General features: G+C 42.5%; 2 protein-coding genes across 2 annotated transcripts in view; both read left to right on the forward strand.

Moving 5' to 3' along the window:
* Window positions 1-3465, forward strand: part of LOC143781624 (macrophage mannose receptor 1-like) — a 91402-nt gene extending 87937 nt beyond the window's left edge. Inside the window, exon 30 of the mRNA XM_077268308.1 lies at window positions 342-3465. Coding sequence (XP_077124423.1) covers window positions 342-583 — 242 coding nt within the window. The 3' untranslated portion in view covers window positions 584-3465. The remainder of the gene's footprint in view (window positions 1-341) is intronic.
* A 2745-nt stretch (window positions 3466-6210) lies between these two features.
* The window catches only part of SLC39A12 (solute carrier family 39 member 12), a 56963-nt gene continuing 38253 nt past the window's right edge, over window positions 6211-24920 (forward strand). The window contains exons 1-6 of the mRNA XM_077271818.1: window positions 6211-6594; window positions 11588-11872; window positions 14099-14300; window positions 21052-21266; window positions 23606-23786; window positions 23874-24046. Of these exons, the coding sequence (XP_077127933.1) occupies window positions 6334-6594; window positions 11588-11872; window positions 14099-14300; window positions 21052-21266; window positions 23606-23786; window positions 23874-24046 (1317 nt within the window). The 5' untranslated portion in view covers window positions 6211-6333. The remainder of the gene's footprint in view (window positions 6595-11587; window positions 11873-14098; window positions 14301-21051; window positions 21267-23605; window positions 23787-23873; window positions 24047-24920) is intronic.

A 24920-nucleotide genomic window follows, 5' to 3' on the forward strand; every position in this document is an offset into this window, starting at 1 on the left:
ACAGCTCTGGAGTATAGTACAAGCCATGGACAGGGTAATTAGGATATGCCCAGAGAGGGGAACCAACTCACAGGGTCAATCAGTCAAAGAAAACACAATGGGGCCTTCCAGTGGTCATGGACGCCAAAGAGGCAACATAGACAGCCCTTATTGTATACTATTTGTATATTTTTACATATCTTTAATATATCATCAATCTGATATAATGCACCTATGTATCCATAAATGACTAGTAGTATTGAGGACACCTTGAGGAAATGTTGGCCATGACCATGTACGGTATATAATATATGTTGGCTTTTTTGTCATGTTTATTTTTCAACTATAACTTGTTTTCACAGCGGAAAATAAAGGAGAAAAGCCCTCCCACGGCATAACGGGCGGTGTGGTTATTCTGGTGATACTCGTCATTGCCGGCACCACCGTAGCAGTCTACTTTCTATATAGGAGGAAACAGAACAAGCCACAACCAGACCCCAGCTTCAACAACACGTTATACTTTGATGGCAGCCACGCGCCTTCTTCACATGATACAAATGTCTTAGTGGAAAATATTGAGCAAAATGAACGCGCCATTTCCTAATTATCCATACGTACCTTTAATGTAAAATAGTTGGCAGGCAGTGACTGACTCTGATGAGGTGTAGACCCCAAACATTGGCAACACAAATCCGTCTAAAACTTTAGCATTGGTTCATTACATCTGCCATATAGGGATGAAGCACAATTTTAGGCAACCAATTGGCGCCATTAATATCATGACATCAAGAAAAGATCAACCAAAAATGATTCCTGGTAGTATCAGCCACCTTGTTCGCTGCACCACTGTTCGCGATTGATGGGTAGATGTAGATAATGATATGGCTGCCAAACCTATTACCATGACAATAAGCAAAATTTTTTATAGACTTAAGTTATTCAATGAAATCCTGCAATTTTCTACAAGACTCAAATAACATTGGGCAAACTGAATTTTATATTTTTTTCATATGTAAACTCAGCTTTTATTGATTTCTTCCAGTTGATTTTTTAGAAGGACGTACCAGTTTGTACCACCTTATATAATAAACAGCAAGAATAATAATAATCCAATGAGGCCTAGAAGTGAAAGAGTTAAAGTGTCTCTGTCCTGAGGATACAACATTCCAGTGATTTTAATCAGTATTATTATGTACATAGATGTTTGCATATTGCCAGGACTCATGGAGAAAGGCTATGATGATGCCTGTTTCTTCCACCCACATAAAATGATTGACAGTTTTTCTTGTATGCAGACTCATACAGAAAAGTGGTCAACCACTGTATGAAGGCAGAACACTATTTCTCTAAGGAAATGGGATTATCAGGACTCGCAAGTTTTTGGTATGTGGGGGAAGCAGGACTCACTGATTTCATATGTGTGGGCAGGGGAGGGAGAATTTACAGGACGTCTCTTTGTGTGGGCTAGGAAAGCAGGACTTGCGGGCTTCATCTGTGTTCCGGGGGAAGCAGGACTCACAGGTTTCATCTGTGTGGGTGGGGGAAGCAGAATTCACAGGCTTCCTTTATGTTTAGGCTAGGGAAGCAGGACTTACAGTCTTCCTCTATGTATGGGCTAGGGAAGCAGGACTCACAGGCTTCCACTAAGTGTGGGTGGGGAAAGCAGGATTCACAGTCCTCTTCTATGTGAGAGCTGAGGAAGTAGGACTCACAGGTCTCCTCTATGTGGCCTGAAAATGTAGGACTCACAGGTCTCCTCTATGTGTGGGTAGGGAAAGCAGGATTCACTGGCCTCATCTATGTGTGAGCTGAGGAAGTAGGACTCAGGTCTCCTCTATGTCTGGCCTGAGGATGTAGGACGCACAGGTCTCCTCTAAGTGTGGGCTAGGGAGGCCATATTCACAGTCTCCTCTATGTGTTGGTAGGGGAAGCAGGATTCACAGGCCTCTTCTATGTAAGAGCTGAGGAAGTAGGACTCACAGGTCTCCTGTATGTGTGGCCTGAGGATGTAGGACTCACAGGTCTCCTCTATGTGTGGGCTAGGGAAGCCATATTCACAGCCTCCTCTATGTGTGGGTAGGGGAAGCAGGATTCACAGGCTTCCTCTTTGTGTGGGCTGAGGAAGTAGGATTCACAGACTTCATCTGTGTGTGGTTTGGGGAAGCAGGACTCATGGACTTTCTCAAGGAGTTCCAGCAGTATATAAACAGCTTTTTACATTAAAATACTAAATCGACTATTTATCTATTTATCACCAAAATCTACATATCCACCTCTATGTGCTGCTGTCCTTAGATTTGTATAATTGTAAATAATCTCTCAAGGAGAGAACACCAATGACAATTTCTGATGTGCATCTCAGACATCACCATATAAGTTAACATTCCCTATCAATGTTTCATGTTCACACAACAGAAAGCTGGAGGTATTTATGACTTATTTGACATCTGGTTGCATGTACATTATATTTTCATTCAGACTTTGTATAACTTTTAAGAACATCTAAAGAGTCAGTAGTAGAGATGGGAGAATTGATTCGTAAGACTCCGGTCCAGCTACCAGGTCAGTAATCTGTAATCACTGCATGGAAGCTCTGGAAATCTCCTCTTACATCCTGGCATTCCCAACTCCTTTTTTGATTAGCAGGGCTGGCATGACATTGTGTGTCCACAATCATCATGTCGCGCCAGCCCGGCTAATCAAAAGAGGAGCTGGAAATGTTGATAGGAAAGAGGACATTTGCTGATTACCCAATCAGTGGTCACAGATTTCTGCCTCAGCACCTCATCTGATTCATATGCCTGGTGCATCTTCATCATTCTTGATGGCTGACGTCCTGCTGGGCCCACCAACCATAAGAAGTGCTGGGGATTCCCGCAAGTAGATGGTGGATCACAGGGCTCTAGTCCGATGGTGACAGCTACAGCTAGTATCTGTGAAACTTGTAATAGTTTTGGCCACCTTCCTTGTGCCATTTATAACACTAACGTGGCTAATGTACCCCCTTAGGTGCTAGGGTTTAGGTGCAACTGTTACCTCAGCACCACCTGTAGCTATGTCACTATTCATAAATAGATGTCTAGAGCAAATTGTACCATGAGTATGATTGGTTGCTATGGTGTTGGGAATTCGCAATTTGGATCATGGCCATAAATATACCTGACTAACTTTGTTGCTTAGAGACCTCCATAGTTTATGACATTTGTTGTCTATCTTCACTGTAGGGGACACGGCCAGTTACACTACTGTGGACACAACCAAAAATGCTTATTAAAAACAGGTCATATAAAACATATTTCAAACCATGCAAAATCCAGCTTGATATCAAAACCGTATCAATCCTAATAAATGTGCCTCATTTTCTTATCTCAAGCAGCACAGTTGTGCATCGATCAACTCGTAATCACAAATCATAGAGATTTCAGCAGTCTGTGTGGTCTCTAACCATTATGACAGATGATGTGTAAAATAAAATGTTTCTATTAATCTTGTGTGTGCATCAGTTATTTTTCTACTATAAATGCAATTTATATAGTATAGCCAGGGGCACGAAACAACCAATCTACCTAAAGCCAAAGGACTTCACTTATTTCTCAAAATTCAAAGCTCCTTAACAAGAAACTCCTACCTAAATTATAAGTCTTTTCTATTTGCCTCGATGCCACTTCTAACTAGTATTTTAAAGGAGAGAAATCCAGTTTCTGTCCACCATCACTGTCAGATGTGTGTAGTCAGGTCAAAAAGGCTACCTCAGACAGACTTGACACTATCCATTCAGTCTATCAGATCTCAGATGTACCTCAGTCTTCACCTTTTAACTGAGATCTGAACCTACTACAGGGTCTCCTGGGTTGGGTCCATGGAGTGGCTTCTGGCCAGAGGAGTGAGCCTGAGGTAAGAATGGTCAGGATGGCCCTTGAGAACAATTTCAAGGGTGCCAACACTTTCGGCCATGACTGTATGTGAATTCAATAAACAATTTGTATTTGCTATTCTTCACATCAGTATTCCTGCCGGGGCAACTGTAGTCTCCAATAACTAAGCTTTCTGGACTCAGGTTGCATACCTCACTACTCTAATTGGCCTTACTCAAACTCAATGGGCTTCAGTATTACAACTTCTCTAAAAATCGTTTTAGCTTACAGCTTACTAGTTGCCTCCCTCCACCTCAGCGGTTTGATACTCCTCTCTGGTGGGTCCCCTTGCAGGTTCTCAGGGTGAGAGTCTTAGGGTGGTCTCTTAGCGACTCTTGCTGTTTTTTTTCTGTCTGCCTGTGATCTCAGCCACCTGGTTGCAACTTCTTTCTAAACAGTTTCCAAGCCAATGGCTACTCTGATCTCTTACAGAATCTGGGGCTATTGCGCAATCCTGCTTATGGAGAAGAAATACAGTATTTACAGTATAGAGCAATACATTACAACAATTCATAATTTGATAATTAAGGATATAAGTGATGGAAGTTTTCTCTTATAACGAGAGGTTAGAAAAGTTGGGCTTGCTTCGTGTAGAAAAAAAGACGCTCAGAGGAGATCTCATTTACATTTATGGTCAATACACAGGACTGGTGCGTGATTTATTCCTTCCAAGGACCTTACAAAAGTATTTTTCTTAAAGAGGAAGAAATGATGCTGCCTGATGTACTTTTCAGCACATTTGCATTTTAGATGGACAAGTAGTCAATTTCCTCTTATAGAAAGTGGTTTCAAAGGTGGCACTTCTGCCTATCATTACACGGCATGAATTTTTCTCCTGAGTAGTTGATCTTTTGTGCTGTTGACCTCCGCTTGTGCCACTCATTGTTAACAATGGACCAAATGTATTTTGGCTGTTAAGGAATAAACACTATACTCCAAAAATTATTCATTGGGATGACTAATTGACTTTCATTAGAAAATAATCACAGCAAGAAGCTCCACCTTTACATTTGTAAATTTTCATGTTTTTAACCTATTGTTGCTGTAAAAACTCCATATCCATCACACACTTCCTTGTGTAATATAGCATAATGACTTTCTGATTCATGTCCCAAAAAGTTTTCAGGCAATCAATATGATCATTAGCGCAGAAGACTGCACACAGAAATGTGACAAGAAGCTCCGGGTCCCCAACACAAATTTTGTAACAGTCACTCCTCTCCCCAAGCATTTATATTACTGGTGTCTTCTCTAGCAAACTGGCCTCTGGGGTTACCGCTTCACCCAATATAGCTATGCCATCGAGTTTTTACAAAGCAATGTATTTGTGAATATTTCAAGCACCTCCAATGCTAAAGTTAGTCATTCTGCAGAACAAAGTTACTCAACAGCCATCATGTACTTGGTTCTTTATATCACTTGGACACATCATTTATAGGTGTTGGGGGAGACATGAGTCCAAAATGAGAAACCAAGTGTTCCGAATATTAGATTGGCAACCTTTTTCAAACACGTTCGCTCATCTTTAGGAAACAACATAATGAAAAAAAAATAAAAATTGCAGAATTGTGAATTTTTTCGGTCACTACTTCTCCCTAAAAAATGTGCAGGAAAATTATCAAATTGGTATTAAGAAAAGCATAAATTTATCACGCCAAAAACAAGCCCTCACTTCAATTGACGTAAAATAGAGGAGTCGCGAAAAATGGTGACAAAAAACATTTTTTTTCCACCTAAATACAAATAAAAACATGAACGTTTGGTGTTACCATAATTGAACGGACCTGAAAAATAATGATTCAGAGTCAATTTTACAACAGAATGAAAATAATAAAAACAAACCACGAAAAAATAAAGGCGCCTTTTTTTTTTTTCAGAACGTCACCGCATTTGTAATTTCTGCTACGTTTACCAGTAAAATTGAATTGTAAAATTAATAGTATTATTCAAAACTATAACTTGTCGTGCAAAAATACAAGCCCTCATATGGCTACGTTGACAGAAAAAAATAAAAAAGTAATGGCTTTTGGAAGAAGGGGAGGAAAAAATAAAAACGCAAAAATGAAAAATATCTCAATCCTTAAGGGATTAAAGTAATAAAGTAGGCTTTTTATTTTTTTTTCTATAAAACTTTAATGTAGTTTTGATTTCTTCATCTAGTTTGTTCCTCATTTTCATTTGACAAAAAGCTTTCGTATGCCTTCATGGGTGTGAATTTGGCTGTTTTATGCAGTAAACTGTGCACAGACCCCCTGTTGTCTAGAAGCAGCTTGTCACTGCAAATCAGCTTAGTGGACCAATTAATAAATTCCTTCAAAACACATTGCAGTCATTCTACTTAGCGGGCTTCTTTGTATTAACCATTAAAGTCTTCATACTGCAGTTGTGGCACTGGGATTCTATATGTTCTGGATATTTAGTTCCTAGCATAGGTGGCATCATGTGGACGAAGCATCCTTTTTGGATAAAAGCATTTTTCTTTTCATTTTGTATACTCTACATGGAAGCACATGCTGAATCCCGCCATGAGGAAACCAACCAGACCTACAGCTACAGAGGACTTCTGCAAACTCTTCATACTTTCTTGCCTGGAAATGAAACAGATCTCCGCAGGAACAGCTCAAAAGAGATTTTAACATTATTGCTGGAGAAGGTCGAATGTCCTAGCAATTTAAATAGCAGACAGCAAACTTGTAATCGGGTCAGTAAGTGATTATGAAAACCTGAGCCGCAAATGTTTTTTTCCAGCTCATGCTATTATTTAATTTATAGTTTTTATCTTTACAATTTGAGATTGAAATTTGAAATTTCTAAAAAAATAATGCACAATGTTGTTTTAGTTAAAATTGTTATTAATTATTTAAATGTCTATATTATTTTCAATTACATTTAGTTTATTTTTTATTTTTCCTTAAAAATGTAGGTTTGTAAAAAAGTGTATTTTGCAATTGTAAATAGCTTTATAAAATATATATGCATATATAATATATACTGTACATTTAGAATGAGCGACAGAAAGAAGAACAGTTATATTAAAATACATTGTAATTGTAGCATCGAAACAGTGCAAATCTAGGTAAATAGATTTTATTTAGTAGCAAATTTAGTTAGAGGTAGGTTTTTTGGCACACAGGATTAGTATTCCAGTAGCATTCTTCATGCCACATCACATTCATTGTGTCAGTGTACGTGCTCAGAATATTTTATCTTCGGTTCAAGAGTGTTGAATATCCAAAGAAGATGAGTTTAGAAAGAAAACTTAAGCCTTTGCAGTACAATGAAGATCATGTTGTAAAAAATATATATACAGTGGGGTAAATAAGTGTTTGATACACTGCCAATTTTGCAAGTTTTCGCACCTAGAAAGAATGTGGAGGTCTGTAATTTTTTAATGTAGGTATACTTCAACTATGAGGGACAGAATCTTAGAAAAATTCCAGAAAATCACATTGTATGATTTTTACATCATTAAATATTTGAATTTTATTGATTTAAATAAGTATTTGATACAATAGAAAAAAATAACTTAATATTTGGTATAGAAACCTTTGTTTACAATTACAGATGTTTCCTGTAGTTCTTGACCAGGTTTGCACACACTACAGCAGGGATTTTGGCCCCCTCCTCCATACAGATCTTCTCCACATCTTTCAGGTTTTGGGGCTGTCGCTGGGTAACATTGAGTTACAGCTTCCTCCAAAGATTTACTATTGGGTTCAGGTCTGCAGACTGTCTAGGCCACTCCAGGACCTTGAAATGCTTCTTATGGAGCCTCTTCTCAGTTGCCCTGGCTGTGTGTTTTGAGTCATTGTCATGTTGGAAGACTAAGCCACGACCCATCTCCAATAGATGGAAGGAGGTTGTTGGCCAAAATTTTGCAGTGCAGGACCCCATCCATCTTCCCTTCAATACAGTGCAGTTGTCCAGTCCCCTTTGCAGGAAAAAAAAAACAAAGTATGATGTTTCCCCCACCATGCTTCACAGTTGAGACAGTGTTCTTGTGGTTGTAATCATCTTTCTTCCTCCAAACACGACGAGTGGAGTTGATATCAAAGAGTTCTATTTTGGTCTCATCTGACCACATGACATTCTCTGGATCATCCAGATGGTCATTGGCGAACTTCAAACAGGCCTGGACATGTGCTGGTGTGAGCAGGGGGACCTTGCGTGCACTGCAGGATTTTAATTCATGGCGGCGTAGTGTGTTACTAATGGTAAAGTATGAGACTGTGGTCCAAGCTCTCTTCAGGTCATTGCCCAGGAACTCCTGTGAAGTTCCGTGCTGATTCCTGAATTTGCTCAAAATTATCCTTACCGCACAAGACGACATCTTGCACTGAGCCACAGACCGAGGAAGATTGACAGCTCTTTGGTCTTGGCCATGGTGGAGAGGTTGGAGTGTGATTGATTGGATGTGTGGATAGGTGACTTTTATACAGGTAACAAGTTCAAAGCAGGTGCAATTAATACAGGTAATGACTATTGAGTGCAGAGTAGGAGGGCTTCTTAATGAAAAACTAACAAGTCTGTAAGAGCCAGAATTCTTGCTGGTTGGTCGGTGATCAAATTCTTATTTCATGCAATAAAATGCAGTTTAATTATTTAAATATCTTGCAATGTGATTTTTTGTTTTTTTAATTTTAGATTCTATCTCTCATAATTGAAGTGTACCTACGATAAAAATGACAGATCTCTCTGTTCTTTGCAGCTGGGAAAACTTGAAAAATCGTCAGCGTATCAAATACTTATTTTCTCCACTGCATAGAATTTTTCACCAACATTTTTTCATGAACTTAAAATTTAGGAAGTCGGACATAAAAATTAAAAACTTTCAATTGAAATAAATTTTGAATATATTTTCTACAAATTTCGACAGAATTATCATAATTATATTTTTAAGCAAATATAAATAATGCAACAATGTTTTTTTAAATGATTCAATAAAGTGTAATAATTAATGTTTAATAGGGACTAGTATTTAAAATAATTATTAGTAACAATAATAATAACAGTATTGACCCACCATTTTTCATCATAAATCATACTTACTTATTGCTCCATTTACTTGCTGTACTCCAAATTCCTATGGTAAATTTTATACGTTACTTGCTTAACTTCCTGATAAAATGTTTTACTATTATTCCAAGCCATAAATAGTGGATTATTACTCTATATATCTGCTATTACATCATGGTCTGAAAGGTATAACATTGTGCAGTCTTAGATCATACTGGGAAACTATTTAATTCAATACAAAAATACTCTTAAAAAGACTAATACCCCATGTCTATCTGAGACAAGGATTAAAAGAACACCAAAGAGAGAATTCCTTTATCACTCTCTGTTCTCTCAGGCCCTGGACTAAGCAAACTTGCTCGCTTATTTTTCTAAGCTTTTACTGGGGTCTTTGATGAGAGTTCGGCCACCCCCGCACTGATCTTGTCCATGAGACTAAGGTTTGACAGGAATTGGACCCCTTGGCCTCACATTGATCAGACATTAGATGAGAAATGAAAAATGTTTGAGCTTAGAATAAATCCTTAAGACCCTCTACCATTTTTGTAGCCCTACTTTGGACCAATCAAATTTTAGACATTGCTTTTTGAAGGTGAAGTCTCCAGAACTGAACACAGTGGGGGATATTCATAAAGATAAATATGCCAGAATACTGTCTCAATTTGTCCCAAAAACTGATGTCCATGACTTGCACCTCTTATGTGCTTTTTTAGGCCCAGTCGACATGTTGGCCTGGCTTGGTGCACAAACGGAGCCGATGTTTTGAACAAAAATTAAGCTAAACCTACCAACAAGTGATACAAAAATTGACAAAAATGTCATCCAGCATGAGCCAACGTGATAAATTTGCCAAATTTTCCGACTAGTCAAAATGTATTCTGCCTTAATATTAGAGCTCGTAAATAGTATTCCAGATGTGGTCTCAGTAGAGCCCTATGCAGTGGGATCACACTCTTCTTTGTTCTGTTGAATATACCTCTAATGGTAGAGTCGATAACCCTACTTGCTTACCCTAGTATCCAGGCCATAATATTTACTAATTTGGCAGCTGTCAGAAATCAGTGCTCCTAAACCCTTGAAACTGCTGATATAATACTCAGAGAATTAATTCTTCCTCTGTTTATTATTTTACAATTTACATTTTTTAAAGCTTTTTCATTAGTTTCATGCTGCCCAAACCATGAATAGCATGAATCAGAGCCTGGCTGTACGACTGAATCCAGATATGCCTTTCCTTGAAATACTGCTCTAGATGATTGACAGGTCTCTCCAATAAGTGTGTGTATAGAGAGAGACATGTCAATCAACTGGATCCGTGCAGGAAGAAGCTGCCTGGGGATTGCACTGATCTTGTTAGATCTCTCCCTATTGTTCTAAGCCACAGCATTTCAGAGAAAGTCATATCTGGCTGCAGGATCTAATTCATGCTGCCCATATTTCGAGCAGTATAACTCCAATGATAAGTTCTCATAATTATTCTAAGCAAAAGAAAAAGTTGTAGAATTTTTCATTAATCACTCATAACACTGTAAAATCCTCCATAAGTACATATAAAGTGCTAATAATAACGTATGCAAAGCATCACCTCTGATGGTAAAAATGTTTTTGCCTTTTTTATGTCTTCACACCATTTTTTTCTAAATATATTATAATAAGTGCAATGTGTTAGCTATCTCTTTTATATAATTTATTTTATGATCCACCATAAAAAAAGTCTTCTTCTTAGGGGTTAAATGTATATGTATATGGAAAATATTTAGCACCAATCCACTGCTGGGACTTCCACCAATCAGTAGAACAAGGGCTCTAAGTTCTAGTTTTGGAGGAGTTTGAATGAAGCTGTGATCGTGCATGTGCAATCTTGCGCCACTGAAAGTCAATGGACTGACAGATATCAGGGCACAATATTCAGTTATCTCCATCAGTCTCATAGACAATGAATGAAGCAGTAGTGGGCATGCATTACCCACACTCCATTTAAACTCCTACAAATCCTGGATTTGAATCTTCCATTCTAGTGATTGGTGGGAGTCCTAGCTCTGTGAACCCTATTCCCTATTTATCAGGAGCCAGGAATGATAAAATCATTTTGGTGATCTAGCCCCTTTCAAGTCCTTGTTCTGCAACTCAGAATAACTTATTACCGGTTGATAGACGACGAACTGCACAATATTCAGTTATCTCCATCAGTCTCATAGACAATGAATGAAGCACTAGTGGACAAGCATTACCTACGCTCTATTTAAAGGTCTCTTTGTCCCATGGTCGCATTGCAGCTACCACACTGTCAAAATGTTCATCATATCCTCAACAACTTACCATTAGTGATGAGCGAGTATACTCGTTGCTCGGGTTTTCCCGAGCATGCTCGGGTGGTCTCCAAGTATTTGTGAATGCTTGGAGATTTCGATTTTGTTGACGCAGCTACATGATTTGCGGCTGCTGGACAGCCTGAATACATGTGGGGGTTGCCTGGTTGCTAGGAAATCCCCACATGTATTCAAGCTGTCTAGCAGCTGCAAATCATGCAGCTGCGTCAACAAAAACTAAATCTCTGAGCAGTCACAAATACTCGGAGACCACCCAAGCGTGCTCGGAGAAACCCGAGCAATGAGTATTCTCGCTCATCATCACTACTTACCATATTTTATATTTCTCATGTGTTATGTTGGTTTTAGTGTCTTCAAGCTGATACTCTTCTATCAATGGCTGGTAAAGGAGCCACAAGTAAATTGGATGATGATACAATGCAGAAGATATCAGTCATTCTTCTGTTCTATATACTGAATAAGGACGACTTCTGCTCCTCATCTTCTGATGTGTTGAACATGGACTATCTGTTCTATCGCAACAGTATACTCAATCTAAGGAAAGATGAAGACTGCCATTATTTGTCTGCCAACGAACTAGAGGATATTCTACAGGAAACAAGACTCCATTTCCAAATAGCCCATGGACAAGGGGTAAGATGTGTATCTGGTTTACACTAGTTTTTGAATATCAATATACATTTTAGGAACAATATATAATTTACTATGCAGGAACTGTGAAAAATGCAATAAAGTCCTCAACGAGTACCTTGGGCACACATCCATCAATCTGTGTCCCATTTGTTCTATTTCCATTATCTATATGATCCCCTACCGATAGAGCACATATGCAATTATATGGTTGTCCTCTATTTGGAATACATTTGTTTTTTTACTTAGAGAGTGTAGAGTTTCACTCACTTTCAGGAATCTGGTAGGATTTGCACAGTAAGCTATGCTGTTGAGTCCAAGCAGGTGAAGTTTTTTATCTCCATAAACTTGGGAGGACTCCAGGCAAAACAAAACCAGGTATAACAGAAGAAAACAATGTCTCAGGAAGTACAGGGTCACCCATTTACAAGTAAGTCCACTCAAGTCTGCAAAGGATCACAGGTCCCTTCACCTTTACTGATCTTAGTCCCAGAAGTGTTTACACCTCTACTCCCAGACTACTCTGAAGCATCTCAGCTTCCCTTTTACACCAGCTGCACCTCCTGGATTGGAGTATGGGAATAAACAGTCCCGCCCAGCTCTTCCAGTCATTCCAAAAACCGAGACCCAAAATCTGAGCCTGTTAAAATCACCTCTCAGCACTATACCTGCTGGAACCTGCTTCTCCAGGTTTCAGGGCAAATCAGTGACAAATACACTCCATCCAGGACCTGTCCAGCTGGTTTCTTATAAGAGGACCTGTCATTTGTTAAAAAAAGAAGTTTAATACCTTTTAAAAATCCCTGAGTTCCCCCAATTCTGATGCTTTTTTTCCATTTTGCGCTGTGTCGCTCCATTGCAGAGATATTTACACTTGTTGTTGCATTTAGAGATTAATATGTGAAATCTCTGCTTGTAGTGCAACTAGGCTTTTTTTCAGAGAGTTCTGCAGGGGCGTGTGCTTTTACTCCTCCCGGATGCTGCCAATCACAGCTCAGCAGAGTCTGAGATAGCCAAATCAGCTACTGAGTTATGCTTGGCATCATCTGGGAGGGACTGGTGAAAGCGCATGCCCCGGAGAAGTCTCTAAAGAGACACCTAATTATTACATTACATGCAGAGATTTCTCATATTGATCTGCAAAAGCAACAAATGTGAATATCTCTGCAATGGAGTGAAGCAGTGGAAAATGGAAAAAAACGGCAGAATTAGAAGTGCTCAGGATTTCGTACAAGGTATAACGATTTCTTGGGAGCAATTGACATGTCCTCTTTAACTGCAAGTGTTTGGAGTTAAAAATAATTTTAGCAATTGGGTTTCATTAAAAATTTTGCATCATTTGGTTTTTACAACCTCTTTGTTTCCCTGTACATTCAAATTTGATTTGGTCTGTGGTCATAAATCAGCTGTGATCAAGTCAGAGAAAAGAGCGATAAAAGAGCTTCACACTCTCCCATCAAACCATTCAGTACTTGAAAAACATGGCTTCCTTCTTCCAAAAATAGTGGCTCCCTCTACAGGTTGTGTGCGGTACATTTGCTGTTCACAGACACTTCCATCCAATCTCACTGAGCTAGATCTAGTATGCAAGGAAAATTTACAAATACTTTAGCCTCTAAGGGTATGTGCACACGTTGCGGATTCCATTGCGGATTTTCTGTGGATTTTGTGCGGATTTCGCCTGCGTTTTTACACCTGTGGATTCCTATAATGGAATAGGTGTAAAACGCTGCGGATTCCGCACAAAGAATTGACATGCTGCGGAAAATAAATACAGCGGATTTTGTTTTCCATAGGTTTACATGGTACTGTACTCCACATGGAAAACTGCTGCGGATCCGCAGGGCTAAATCCACAACATGTGCACATACCCTAAATGTGCAAAGTTGGAAGAGACATGCCCCAAAAGACATGCAGCTGTAATTACAGCGAAAAGCGGTCCTACAAAGTATTGACTGAAGGGGCCCTGAAAACAAATGCACATCAAAATTTTCAGATTTATATTTTTTAAATACTTAGAAACCCATGTATTATTTCCATTTCCAAGTCACAAATACTTGCTACTTTGTGTTGGTATATCACATAAACTCCCAATAAAATACGTTTAAGCTTGTGGGTGTAACGTAAAGTTCACGGGGTATGAATACTTTTTCAAAGCTTTGTATATTCATAGTCCGATGCACTAATCACGATACCCGATAATTATAGTCCTTCATTTTGGTTTCTCAGTGCTCAGATGTCAATTCTTTGGAGAAGGACTTTGGGGTGACGCACAATATAGATGAAATGAGTCTCCCCAAACTTGCTGAAGTGATTGTCACAGCCTCCATTCAACACATCTGCGTGAGAAGAGACACATTACCCAGCGTGGACTTTTTTACAGATTCCATTTTCAAATCCTTGAATAGAACTAGTGAACTGTACGCCGCAGGTAAATCTTCCCAAATATTCTGAACATCTATAAAGGCATGAATATGTATGAATCATTCCATCACGTACAATCTGTAGTTTGAGAGAGTGCTTTGCTCTTTAATACAAACTGTCACTTTCCTCTCTATTTGCTCTCTCTCAATGTCTCCAATAATTAGATATACCGTATTTGTCAGATTTAGGCTACGGAGACACAGATTTTTGAATTGCCGATTTTCGTCTCACACTTTAGCTTCTGTACGCATTTATTAAAATGTAACTGCGGCTAACATTAGAGGTGTCGCTTACATTTCCAGATCCCCAGATCAATAACATTACCCCTCTTGCCCATCGCTGACCGACCCTGTGTCTTTTTTAAATTGGATAGGCAAAATTGCAAACAGATCATAATTCATAATATTCAATATAGTTACACATGCACTAGGAATGAATACTTCCGTACTCCGTGCAAACTTCCTCAGCCGGCACTTGAATGCCGGCATCCTGCGCAACTCTTGAATTTATGAGGCTCCACGATATCAAGACGTGACATGTGTCCTCACGCAATGTCATGACTTAGAGTTGAGTGAATTTTTAAAAATGTGGTTCCGATTATGATCGGCGGCGAATATTAGTTTTGCAATATTCATCAAACACAGCCGAACGTCATTAGAGTCAATGGGAGTAGAAATGACCGAATATGTTCGGAACCGATCATCAAACATAAATTCGGCATATGTACCAATGTGGCACAAATATGGAAAATTCTAATTCGGCAACAGAATCCGAACAAATTAGCTCAATTCAAGTCATGATGATGTCTGTCGTGTCACGACACAACATTATTATCTGGGACTGATAATTACAAGAGGCACCCAAGATGCCGGCATTCGAGTACTGGCCAAGAAAGCTTACACAGCCATTGTTTCGCTGCCACGGAATACTGAAGTGGATGCTGAAAAAAGGTTGTTCAAATGTTTTTAATATACACCCCATTTTACATCGCTTTCTCCCTTCCCAACTTCTAGGGGGAACAAATTTGAATAAGAAGTTTGTGTTAGTTATAATAATGGCCAACTCTTTGCTTTTACTCTTTTTATTTACTTTTTTTTATCAAATTTGAAAAAGTACTGGTCACTTTTTATGCAGTAACAGGACATGTCTGCCCCTTCAGGGGATGGAACATCATGGGGTCTTCATTTTGGGGCTGGGTTGCTTCGGTTTCCACTTCTCAAAAATATCACTCACAAGTGATGGGGGAAGATTTAAGAGGAAGAAATGTAACGCCGGTATTAGGACAACTGTTATCAGTGAGCTCTTTACCACCAGCCATTTTATCACACATTAGTAAAGACAGATGGCATGGACACATTGGGGGTCAAAGGGCCTGATGTTATAAACCAGGGGTGAGGGGTCGCATGTGGAGCGCCCCCACACCGCCGCAGGGCCGAGGGGTACCCGGAGCCGGGCCTCTAGGTCTCAGTCCTGGGGTTGTCACGGTGGCTAGACCCGGTCCGTGGCCCTGTCTCTCAGTGGGGGACGTCCGGTGCAATAAGTGGTGTAGTAACGGTGTAGCGGTGCAGTTGTGGGGTGCAGGTCGCGGTAAATAACGAGGACACCAGGTTGCAGTCTCTTTACCTCTTTACTGAAGCTCTCTGGGTCCTCAGTCCAGAATACGGCTCACCAGGCTGCGCAAGTCCGGCCGGTCCAATGGCACTTCCAGAGCTCTCCTTGCAGGTGGAAATCGGTGCCTTCCTTCTAGCGCTATGTGTTGCAGTCCTTCCCTGCTGTGCTTACGGAAAGTACCCCACAACTGTTGTGTCTGTTTCTCGTGTTCCCTCACAACAACTTAATTCGCAATGATCTTCCTCGTCCCTCCAGATACTATGGTAGGAACGCACCCGTATGACGGGGAGGCTCGGAGATCTTCCGGGACTCTATCTGCGCCCCTCTCCTGTTGGTACCCCCCTTTGCCTTCCTGGGTGATGCGTGAGACAGTCCGCCTCAAGCTAACTGCCCTGCCGTAGGTCTGAGGTATGGCTTGAAACTCTTTACCTCCTCGGCGTTCCGGCCACCGGTAGTGCGCCTCAGTAAGGTGCTGCCTCTTTCAGCACAACCCTCACTGGTATCTCCTTTCGCTTGATTTCGTTTCTCACTCAGCACAATCTATCTCGCTTCTAATCCTTTCTTGAGTCCCGCCGCTTCCAGGAGCCTGCGCGGACCCGTTACGTTCTTTCAATGCCAAGCCTCTGCCAGGATCCCACCCCTGGCAGAGACCCTACAGTCTCTCCCTTCACAACACCCCCTGCCACAGGGTGTTGCTCCGTTCAATCCCGTCAGCGTTCTCTCTAACTTCCTGCCTGACCCCCAGTTTACCCACTATGGTGGGGAGTGGCCTAATGAATAGCACCCTTAGCTCCCCCCGGAGGCCCAGCTGTGAAATGTATTGGTGACTGTGATACCTGCTCAGAGAACTCCTTCAGTGCCATCGAACGCACCATGGCCCCCCTTAGTGGCTGAGCCATGATACTGCAACGACCAGGACTCTGGGGCGCTGCACTCCCCCCTGGTTAAACACAGTACTCCGGGACTGGGAAGAAAAACAACAATACAGGTTAGCAAAAAGACATACAATTTTGTTGAGTGCAAATAACAGTAAGTATACTTAAGTAGGCTTCCCTTTATGGGAGGTGAGGACACTTTTAATGTTACAAACATAATCAACATTATAAATTACAGAGCATAAATAACTTCTGTTACCCAACCGGGTATTCTACTTAGTGCAATTTTTGGAACAATAACTTAACATTGCCTTTAAGAAACTCACACTCTTAGTCTATCAAAGGCCTTCCTATAATCACATTATAAGGCATTTCAACTTTACATTCTCCTTCTTGTGAACCTGCAGGACCGCCTGTCCCTACGGCACCAGGCCTACTGCCTCTCCTTTCTTCTACAGGACCGCCCTGTTCAGCCAGGGCCTACTGCCTTTCGCTACTATACACAGTATAGACATAACATTCCTTTCGGTTGAAGAACTCTGAGCCAGCTCTACTCGGCTCCTTTAAGGACTCACTCTCTAACCCCTACGGGTTCACTCTCTGTCCTTAGTAACAAAGTAACTTTTCAATGGGGACGCGGGGTTTACCTTCTATCCTCACTTTCATTATTACTTCTTTTACTTTCAACTATGCAGGCTTCTACATCTACCCCTACGGGCTCTCTGCATCTTTCCTTTCTTCAAAACATTATTCAGATTTCACATTTCAACAACTTCAACACATATAACTCGGCATGTAAAACAGTTACATTTTCTTTTTCAAGGCATCATTATCACATTACTGTTCGGTAACAGTATCTCTTTCAAATTTACTTCGTCACATCCCCTTTAAGAGGGGACCAAGTCTTTCTGAGGTAGCTCGTCTTCTCAGCCTACCAGTCTTATGCAAAGTTCCAGCCCGGGATCTTCACAAAGTGTCTTTAACTAGGACTAGTAGGAAAGGTTTCTTCGCAAAGTGTCTTTAACTAAAACCAGTAGAGAAGGAATCTTCGCAAAGTGTCTTTTGGCTAAAACAAATAGGGCAAATATCTTCGCAAAGTGTCTTTGGCTAAAACCAGTAGGGAGCACCTTTAAGAAGGTGCAAACTATTTACAAGGGAAGTTCGAATCATGCACAGTCCATGATTTCTGCAGTTCTTTAAACTTGTGCAAAACTTTGAGAACAACAATAGTGGCCCCGGGTCAACAAGGGGTCACCTTTAACCCTAAACGGGTTTAGCAGCAACTTGGAAGAACAGTAACTATGTACATTTTTCAGTGGTATTACTTTACCGTTGAGATGTGGCGGGGGGTCTTCTCTCCGGCCTCACCAAACCAACAGATCGTTCTGGTGAGCCAGGGCGTCGTTCCGGTCCCAGCAGTGCCAGAATCCCCCGCTGGGAGATCCTCTTGGTCGGTAACCGTACACGTTCCCCCGGGGCACGGTGAGGTCGAGCTTCTGATGGTTCCGCGGGACCGGGCTCTGCAGCTTTCCTCGCCGGAGTATCGTCTTCCGGTGCTCCTGCAGCAGCCTGGAGGGCAACGCATCGCTGCACGCCTCGGGCTATCCAGCCCGTCTCACCCGCGGCCCTCCTCCACCGCGTGTAGGTGACAGCATCACCTGGCTCTAAGTTGCAATCAAACCTCCCGCTGCTTGGTTCCACCTCTATCCGATCCACACGGACCTGTAGTGGCTCCCCGATCTCCTGGATTATCCCCCGTCCAGACTGGGGATTGAAGGCCACCACTACACCCCAGTGCGACGGTGGGATCTCTGGGGGGCTCACCAGGTCAATCTGCTCAGCGGGCTGGGGCCGGCTCCGCCAGGCTGTCATCGGACGCCGGTAATGTTCCGCATCCGGGATTATTTTCAAGTCCGGCGTCGGTGGTGTATCTTCGGATGCGGCCAGGTGGGAAGAAGCGGGGGGCACTGGGGACAGGCGGATTTCTGTTGGCTGCCCCATCCGAGCTAGCACACGGGTGTCAACCTTTAGGCGGCGTGCCAGCTGTCGGGTCTCGGCTGCAGCCGCACACTCCGCGGACATCGGCGGAGGGGGTCGTCCCATCGGTGGCCCTGCCAAGGCCGAACCCCGCAGTGTGGGCGTCCCTGAGGCTACCTCAGGCTGCGTATCCTCGGGCCGAGCCGGGTCAGCTCCGCGTGGCACTCTGGATGTCGCCATCTTTTTCTCCTCTTCCGCGTTTTCTTCCCGCGGTCTCTTTCGTGGGCGGCCCCGTCCCCATGGTCTCCACCCTCCAACCAGGATCAGGAGGCGTACCTCGGCTGTTGACGGGCACGTCCTCAGGACACAAAAATACTTAGACTGGGCGGCCATCGTTGTTCGCGCTCTGCGGCTCGTCTACGCCCACTCCACGCCCCTCTTCTCTTCCTGCACTCTCCTCAGCGCTGCAATGGCGGCGGATTTTGGCGGCAAATGGCACAGCACACAGTCTTGCAATAAAGTACAGTCCAAGCACAGTAAATCACAGTCTCTAGGCACACATGACCTGATTCTTCAGGCTTAAGTAGATCCTGTTCGTGACGTCAAGTTGGAGCGCCCCCACACCGCCGCAGGGCCGAGGGGTACCCGGAGCCGGGCCTCTAGGTCTCAGTCCTGGGGTTGTCACGGTGGCTAGACCCGGTCCGTGGCCCTGTCTCTCAGTGGGGGACGTCCGGTGCAATAAGTGGTGTAGTAACGGTGTAGCGGTGCAGTTGTGGGGTGCAGGTCGCGGTAAATAACGAGGACACCAGGTTGCATTCTCTTTACCTCTTTACTGAAGCTCTCTGGGTCCTCAGTCCAGAATACGGCTCACCAGGCTGCGCAAGTCCGGCCGGTCCAATGGCACTTCCAGAGCTCTCCTTGCAGGTGGAAATCGGTGCCTTCCTTCTAGCGCTATGTGTTGCAGTCCTTCCCTGCTGTGCTTACGGAAAGTACCCCACAACTGTTGTGTCTGTTTCTCGTGTTCCCTCACAACAACTTAATTCGCAATGATCTTCCTCGTCCCTCCAGATACTATGGTAGGAACGCACCCGTATGACGGGGAGGCTCGGAGATCTTCCGGGACTCTATCTGCGCCCCTCTCCTGTTGGTACCCCCCTTTGCCTTCCTGGGTGATGCGTGAGACAGTCCGCCTCAAGCTAACTGCCCTGCCGTAGGTCTGAGGTATGGCTTGAAACTCTTTACCTCCTCGGCGTTCCGGCCACCGGTAGTGCGCCTCAGTAAGGTGCTGCCTCTTTCAGCACAACCCTCACTGGTATCTCCTTTCGCTTGATTTCGTTTCTCACTCAGCACAATCTATCTCGCTTCTAATCCTTTCTTGAGTCCCGCCGCTTCCAGGAGCCTGCGCGGACCCGTTACGTTCTTTCAATGCCAAGCCTCTGCCAGGATCCCACCCCTGGCAGAGACCCTACAGTCTCTCCCTTCACAACACCCCCTGCCACAGGGTGTTGCTCCGTTCAATCCCGTCAGCGTTCTCTCTAACTTCCTGCCTGACCCCCAGTTTACCCACTATGGTGGGGAGTGGCCTAATGAATAGCACCCTTAGCTCCCCCCGGAGGCCCAGCTGTGAAATGTATTGGTGACTGTGATACCTGCTCAGAGAACTCCTTCAGTGCCATCGAACGCACCATGGCCCCCCTTAGTGGCTGAGCCATGATACTGCAACGACCAGGACTCTGGGGCGCTGCACTTGTTATGCACAGGAAGCAATGGGGCTGGTTATTATACAGTAGGGACAATGGGACTTTATAAGAAACCTAAATGTAATGATTAAGATTAGTGATGGGCGAATATGCTCGTTACTCGAGATTTCTCGAGCATGCTCGGGGGTCCTCCGAGTATTTTTTAGTGCTCGGAGATTTAGTTTTTCTTGCTGCAGCTGAATGATTTACATCTGTTAGCCAGCATAAGTACATGTGGGGGTTGCCTGGTTGCTAGGGAATCCCCGCATGTAATCAAGCTGGCTAAGAGATGTAAATCATTCAGCTGCAGCAATAAAAACTAAATCTCCGAGCACTAAAAAATACTCGGAGGACCCCCGAGCGTGCTCGAGAAATCCCGAGTAACGAGTACATTCGCTCATCACTAATTAAGATGCATGTCCTAAGACTTCTCTCCAGGTAGTGCATATTGTATATGGTGTCCTGTATATGACCTTCAAACATTAAAAAAAAACACTAAACCTGAAATGCAATAAATAATACAAATAGTGATCTCTTATGTTTGATCATATATCAGAAATAGATGAACTCATGGGAAGACTGAAAGCAGCACTGACCTGTATCAAGACTGACCATAATCACAGGAGAAGGCAGCGAAGTCTTGTAATCCCAGGAACAAATCATGAGCCATTACCTGTTCCAGCAATGAAAGCGATGTATGATAATGAAAAGCCTGAAAGAAGTCATAATAATATACCTGAGAGTCAGGGTCATTCAGCCGGATGGCGCACGGTAATGTATGAATACTCTGAACTATGTTAGAAGTTACCAAAGGAGAATGGGGTCAAAGTCATGTCAATGAGGCCTTCTGGTTTCTGTGTGTGCCCAAGGTTTTAGAGCTTAAAGGGGTGGTGCGGCACCTTACATGTATTTTCTAAATATCTATCCTCACATCCTAGCTACTTTTGTAGTTTGTTTTATTACATTACATTCTACACTTTTCCTTATCTAGCTAAATGTGTATTTTTTTAACTGCACTTCCTACAACATTTTGTTTTAGAGGAGTCTCAAACGTGACATCACAGGAAGCTAGGGCTGCACTCACTACCCGCAGCGTCCATCTTTCCTCCTGGAACAATACGTCATCCAGAGGGCAGCGCTGCAGTTATATTCTGGATCTTAGGTGATAGACTCTGTGGGAGAGGTGAGCGCAGCATCAGCACTCTGCTTCTTTCTCCCCAGCATCTGTGAAAGACATTGGTAGAGGACGGAGATAGAAGCAGTGAGTGACGCCAGCTCCCTATCTAAAAATAATAATCAGCAGTACAAACTATGCCTTGCTTTAGTGCTCCACTCCTGCTGCCGTTTCAATTAATTGTTTATGTTGGCGTTATATAAATAAAATTATTATTATTATTACAAGCCGCATTGGTGACATCATGAATATAGTACATGGGACCATGACAGTCAATCCCTGGGCTCTTTCCATCTATATCTGCATCACCACCAAGCCAGTGATTGGCTGTTGAAATGATGGGTGTTGTAGTCTTGACATCTCCAACGCTGCCTGTAAATAGTCAATGGAAACAGTGGTGGAGAGCAGGGAACGATGAAAAGAACTGATTTTATAATCTTTGTGTAGGGAAGTCAACTGAATATCCAACCCAGCAGGGCTGTCATGAAAAATGTAGGAGCTTATAGGAGTGATGTATATCTGGTAATAAAAACCCATAGAGTACTGGTTGGGAACCTATGGCACACATGCCAGAGGGGGAATGCTGTTGCCCCTGTCTGTTCTCTGTTGCCCCTGTCTGTTCTCTATTGCCCCTGCCTGCTCTCTGTTGCCCCTGTCTGTTCTCTGTTGTCCCTGCCTGCTCTCTATTACTCCTGCCTGCTCTCTGATTCCCCTGCCTGCTCTGTTTCCCCTGCCTGCTGTCTCTTACTCCTGCTTGCTCTCTGATACACCTGCTTGCTCTCTGTTGCCCCTTCTCTCTGTTGCCCCTGCCTGCTCTCTCTTACTCCTGCCTGCTCTCTGATGACCCTGCCTGCTCTGTTTCCCCTGCCTGCTATCTCTTACCCCTTCTTGCTCTCTGTTGCCCCTTCTCTCTGTTCCCCCTGCCTGCTGTTTCCCCTGCCCGCTATCTCTTACCCTTTCCTGCTCTCATTTTCCCCTGGCTGCTCTCTGAATTAGTTGTTTTTTTTCTACACTAAAACCTCATTATTCATGTTAGATTGGTATGTTGGCACTTTTGAACAAATAAGTGGTTTTGGGTTGCAGTTTGGGTACTCAGTCTCTAAAAGTTTCACCATCACTGCCCTAGAGCCTTTAGAATGAAGGACTCTAGGGGTACGTGCACACATTGCGGTTTTGTCACTTTTCTTTTGCATTTTTTCTGCACACATTTGTCACAAAACCTGAAGGTTTCCTGATTTCAGCAAAGTGAATAAGATTCCTGAAGTCTCATACACACATTGCTTTTTTTTTTCCTTGCAGATTTTCAACAGATTTAAATCTACAACATATCAATTCTTAGAACTACGCACAGAAAGTAGATAAACCTACAGAGTATACTGTATATGCCCATTTAAAAAAAATGATTTTTATCATTGAAAATTTAAGACATACATGAAAAAGGAAATCTAAAAAACGGACGCTACCAGATTCACATGCAAGGGAACATGGTGAAATGCAGGAGGTGAATAAACAACAGCAGCATGCATGATGTAGTAAAAATGTGGGGTAATCCCCAGGGAGAAGCTGGAATCAAATAGTTAAACTTTCCATAACATATAAACAGCAAAGGGGAGACTTAAATAGCCATATCAAGACTTACATGCAGATATCACCTGCTGCCTGCAGCGTTGCCACCGCCCCGACGCACGTTTCGTTAGCTCTTCATCAGGAGTACGCTTGCAAAACAGTTTCAAAAACGCACCAAAATTCCATTTTACACTGCATTTTTCCTGCCTACACATCAGTATTTGCAGCAAATTTGCAGCATATTTTTCTGCTGCACATAATCGATGTGTGAACATACCCTAATTCGATCATGGTGAGGGGATCTTATTTTTTAACAAGTTATCTAGTTGTATTTCAATTTTTTTTTAAGCTGCTTTGATTCTTATTTTAGAGCCATCATTGCTTTTCTGCATTTGAACTGGTGAAAATTGTTCTACAAAATAGCCGATCTCCGATTTCTCGGGAACAGTTTAAACAGATGAGTCCAGCAATAATCCATCAGCTGCTCTCCTGCACATGCCCAGTACAGGACTTCACAAGTACACAGCTCCCACCTCCCACCACCCTGGAAAGTGAGTCTGAGACTATATCGTCTACTCAATGATTAGTTTGCATTTTTGTTTTTGTACTATCCTAGTTTTCCCTGTGTTGTTGTGCAGGGTATGGATACAGCACAATAGCGGTTTTACTTCTGACCGTCGGATCCATGTTTGGAGCTACTCTCATCATATTCAGTTCTTGTGAAGAGAGCTATAAACTCATCTTACAGCTGTTCGTGGGGCTGGCTGTGGGGACTCTCTCGGGGGATGCTTTGTTGCATCTGATTCCTCAGGTAAGATTTATTTTTACCGATGAGCGAACGTGGTCGGATAAGGTGTTATCTGAGCATGCTCGGTTGCTAACCGCGTGTTTTCAGCGTGATTGAAAAATATGTTTGAGTTCTCGCGGCTGCATGTCTCATCTGGAGGGGCTCTGACAACCTCTCAGGTACTTTTTGAAGGGAACGTATCGTCAGAAAATAAGCTATTAATGAAATCATGTTTTTTTTCCTATCAAATTGTAAGAATAAAAAAAAAAGGTAACTATTCTTATATTGGCCACTGGAGCTATTTTAGACTCATATTTTCTGTTCCTTACAGAATACTTTTCAGTAGTCTCAGTTTCATCATAGACAGGATTACAATGACAGGTAACCACCTCTAAATACCGATAACACACTCACAATAAATGATGTTACAGCTCACCTCTTGCCTCTCTCTTCTCAATGACCTTTGCACACTCTCATTAAATGATTCAATGCAAAAGGGTTTGAGTCACTGTACAGGAGGAGGAGGTGAGCTGTGATGTCACCTATTGTGAATGGTGGATCCTGTGTTATCTACTGTATATAGAGGTGTTATCAGTCATTGTACAGGAGGAGGAGGTGAGCTGTGATATCACCTATTGTGAATGGTGGATCCTGTGTTATCTACTGTATATAGAGGTGTTATCAGTCATTGTACAGGAGGAGGAGGTGAGCTGTGATATCACCTATTGTGAATGGTGGATCCTGTGTTATCTACTGTATATAGAGGTGTTATCAGTCATTGTACAGGAGGAGGAGGTGAGCTGTGACATTACTTATTGTGAATGGTGGATCCTATGTTATCTACTGTATATAGTGGTGTTATCAGTCATTGTACAGGAGGAGGAGGTGAGCTGTGACA

This window comes from Ranitomeya variabilis, chromosome 6 (genome assembly GCF_051348905.1).
Source record: "Ranitomeya variabilis isolate aRanVar5 chromosome 6, aRanVar5.hap1, whole genome shotgun sequence".
Taxonomy (NCBI): Eukaryota; Metazoa; Chordata; class Amphibia; order Anura; family Dendrobatidae; genus Ranitomeya; species Ranitomeya variabilis.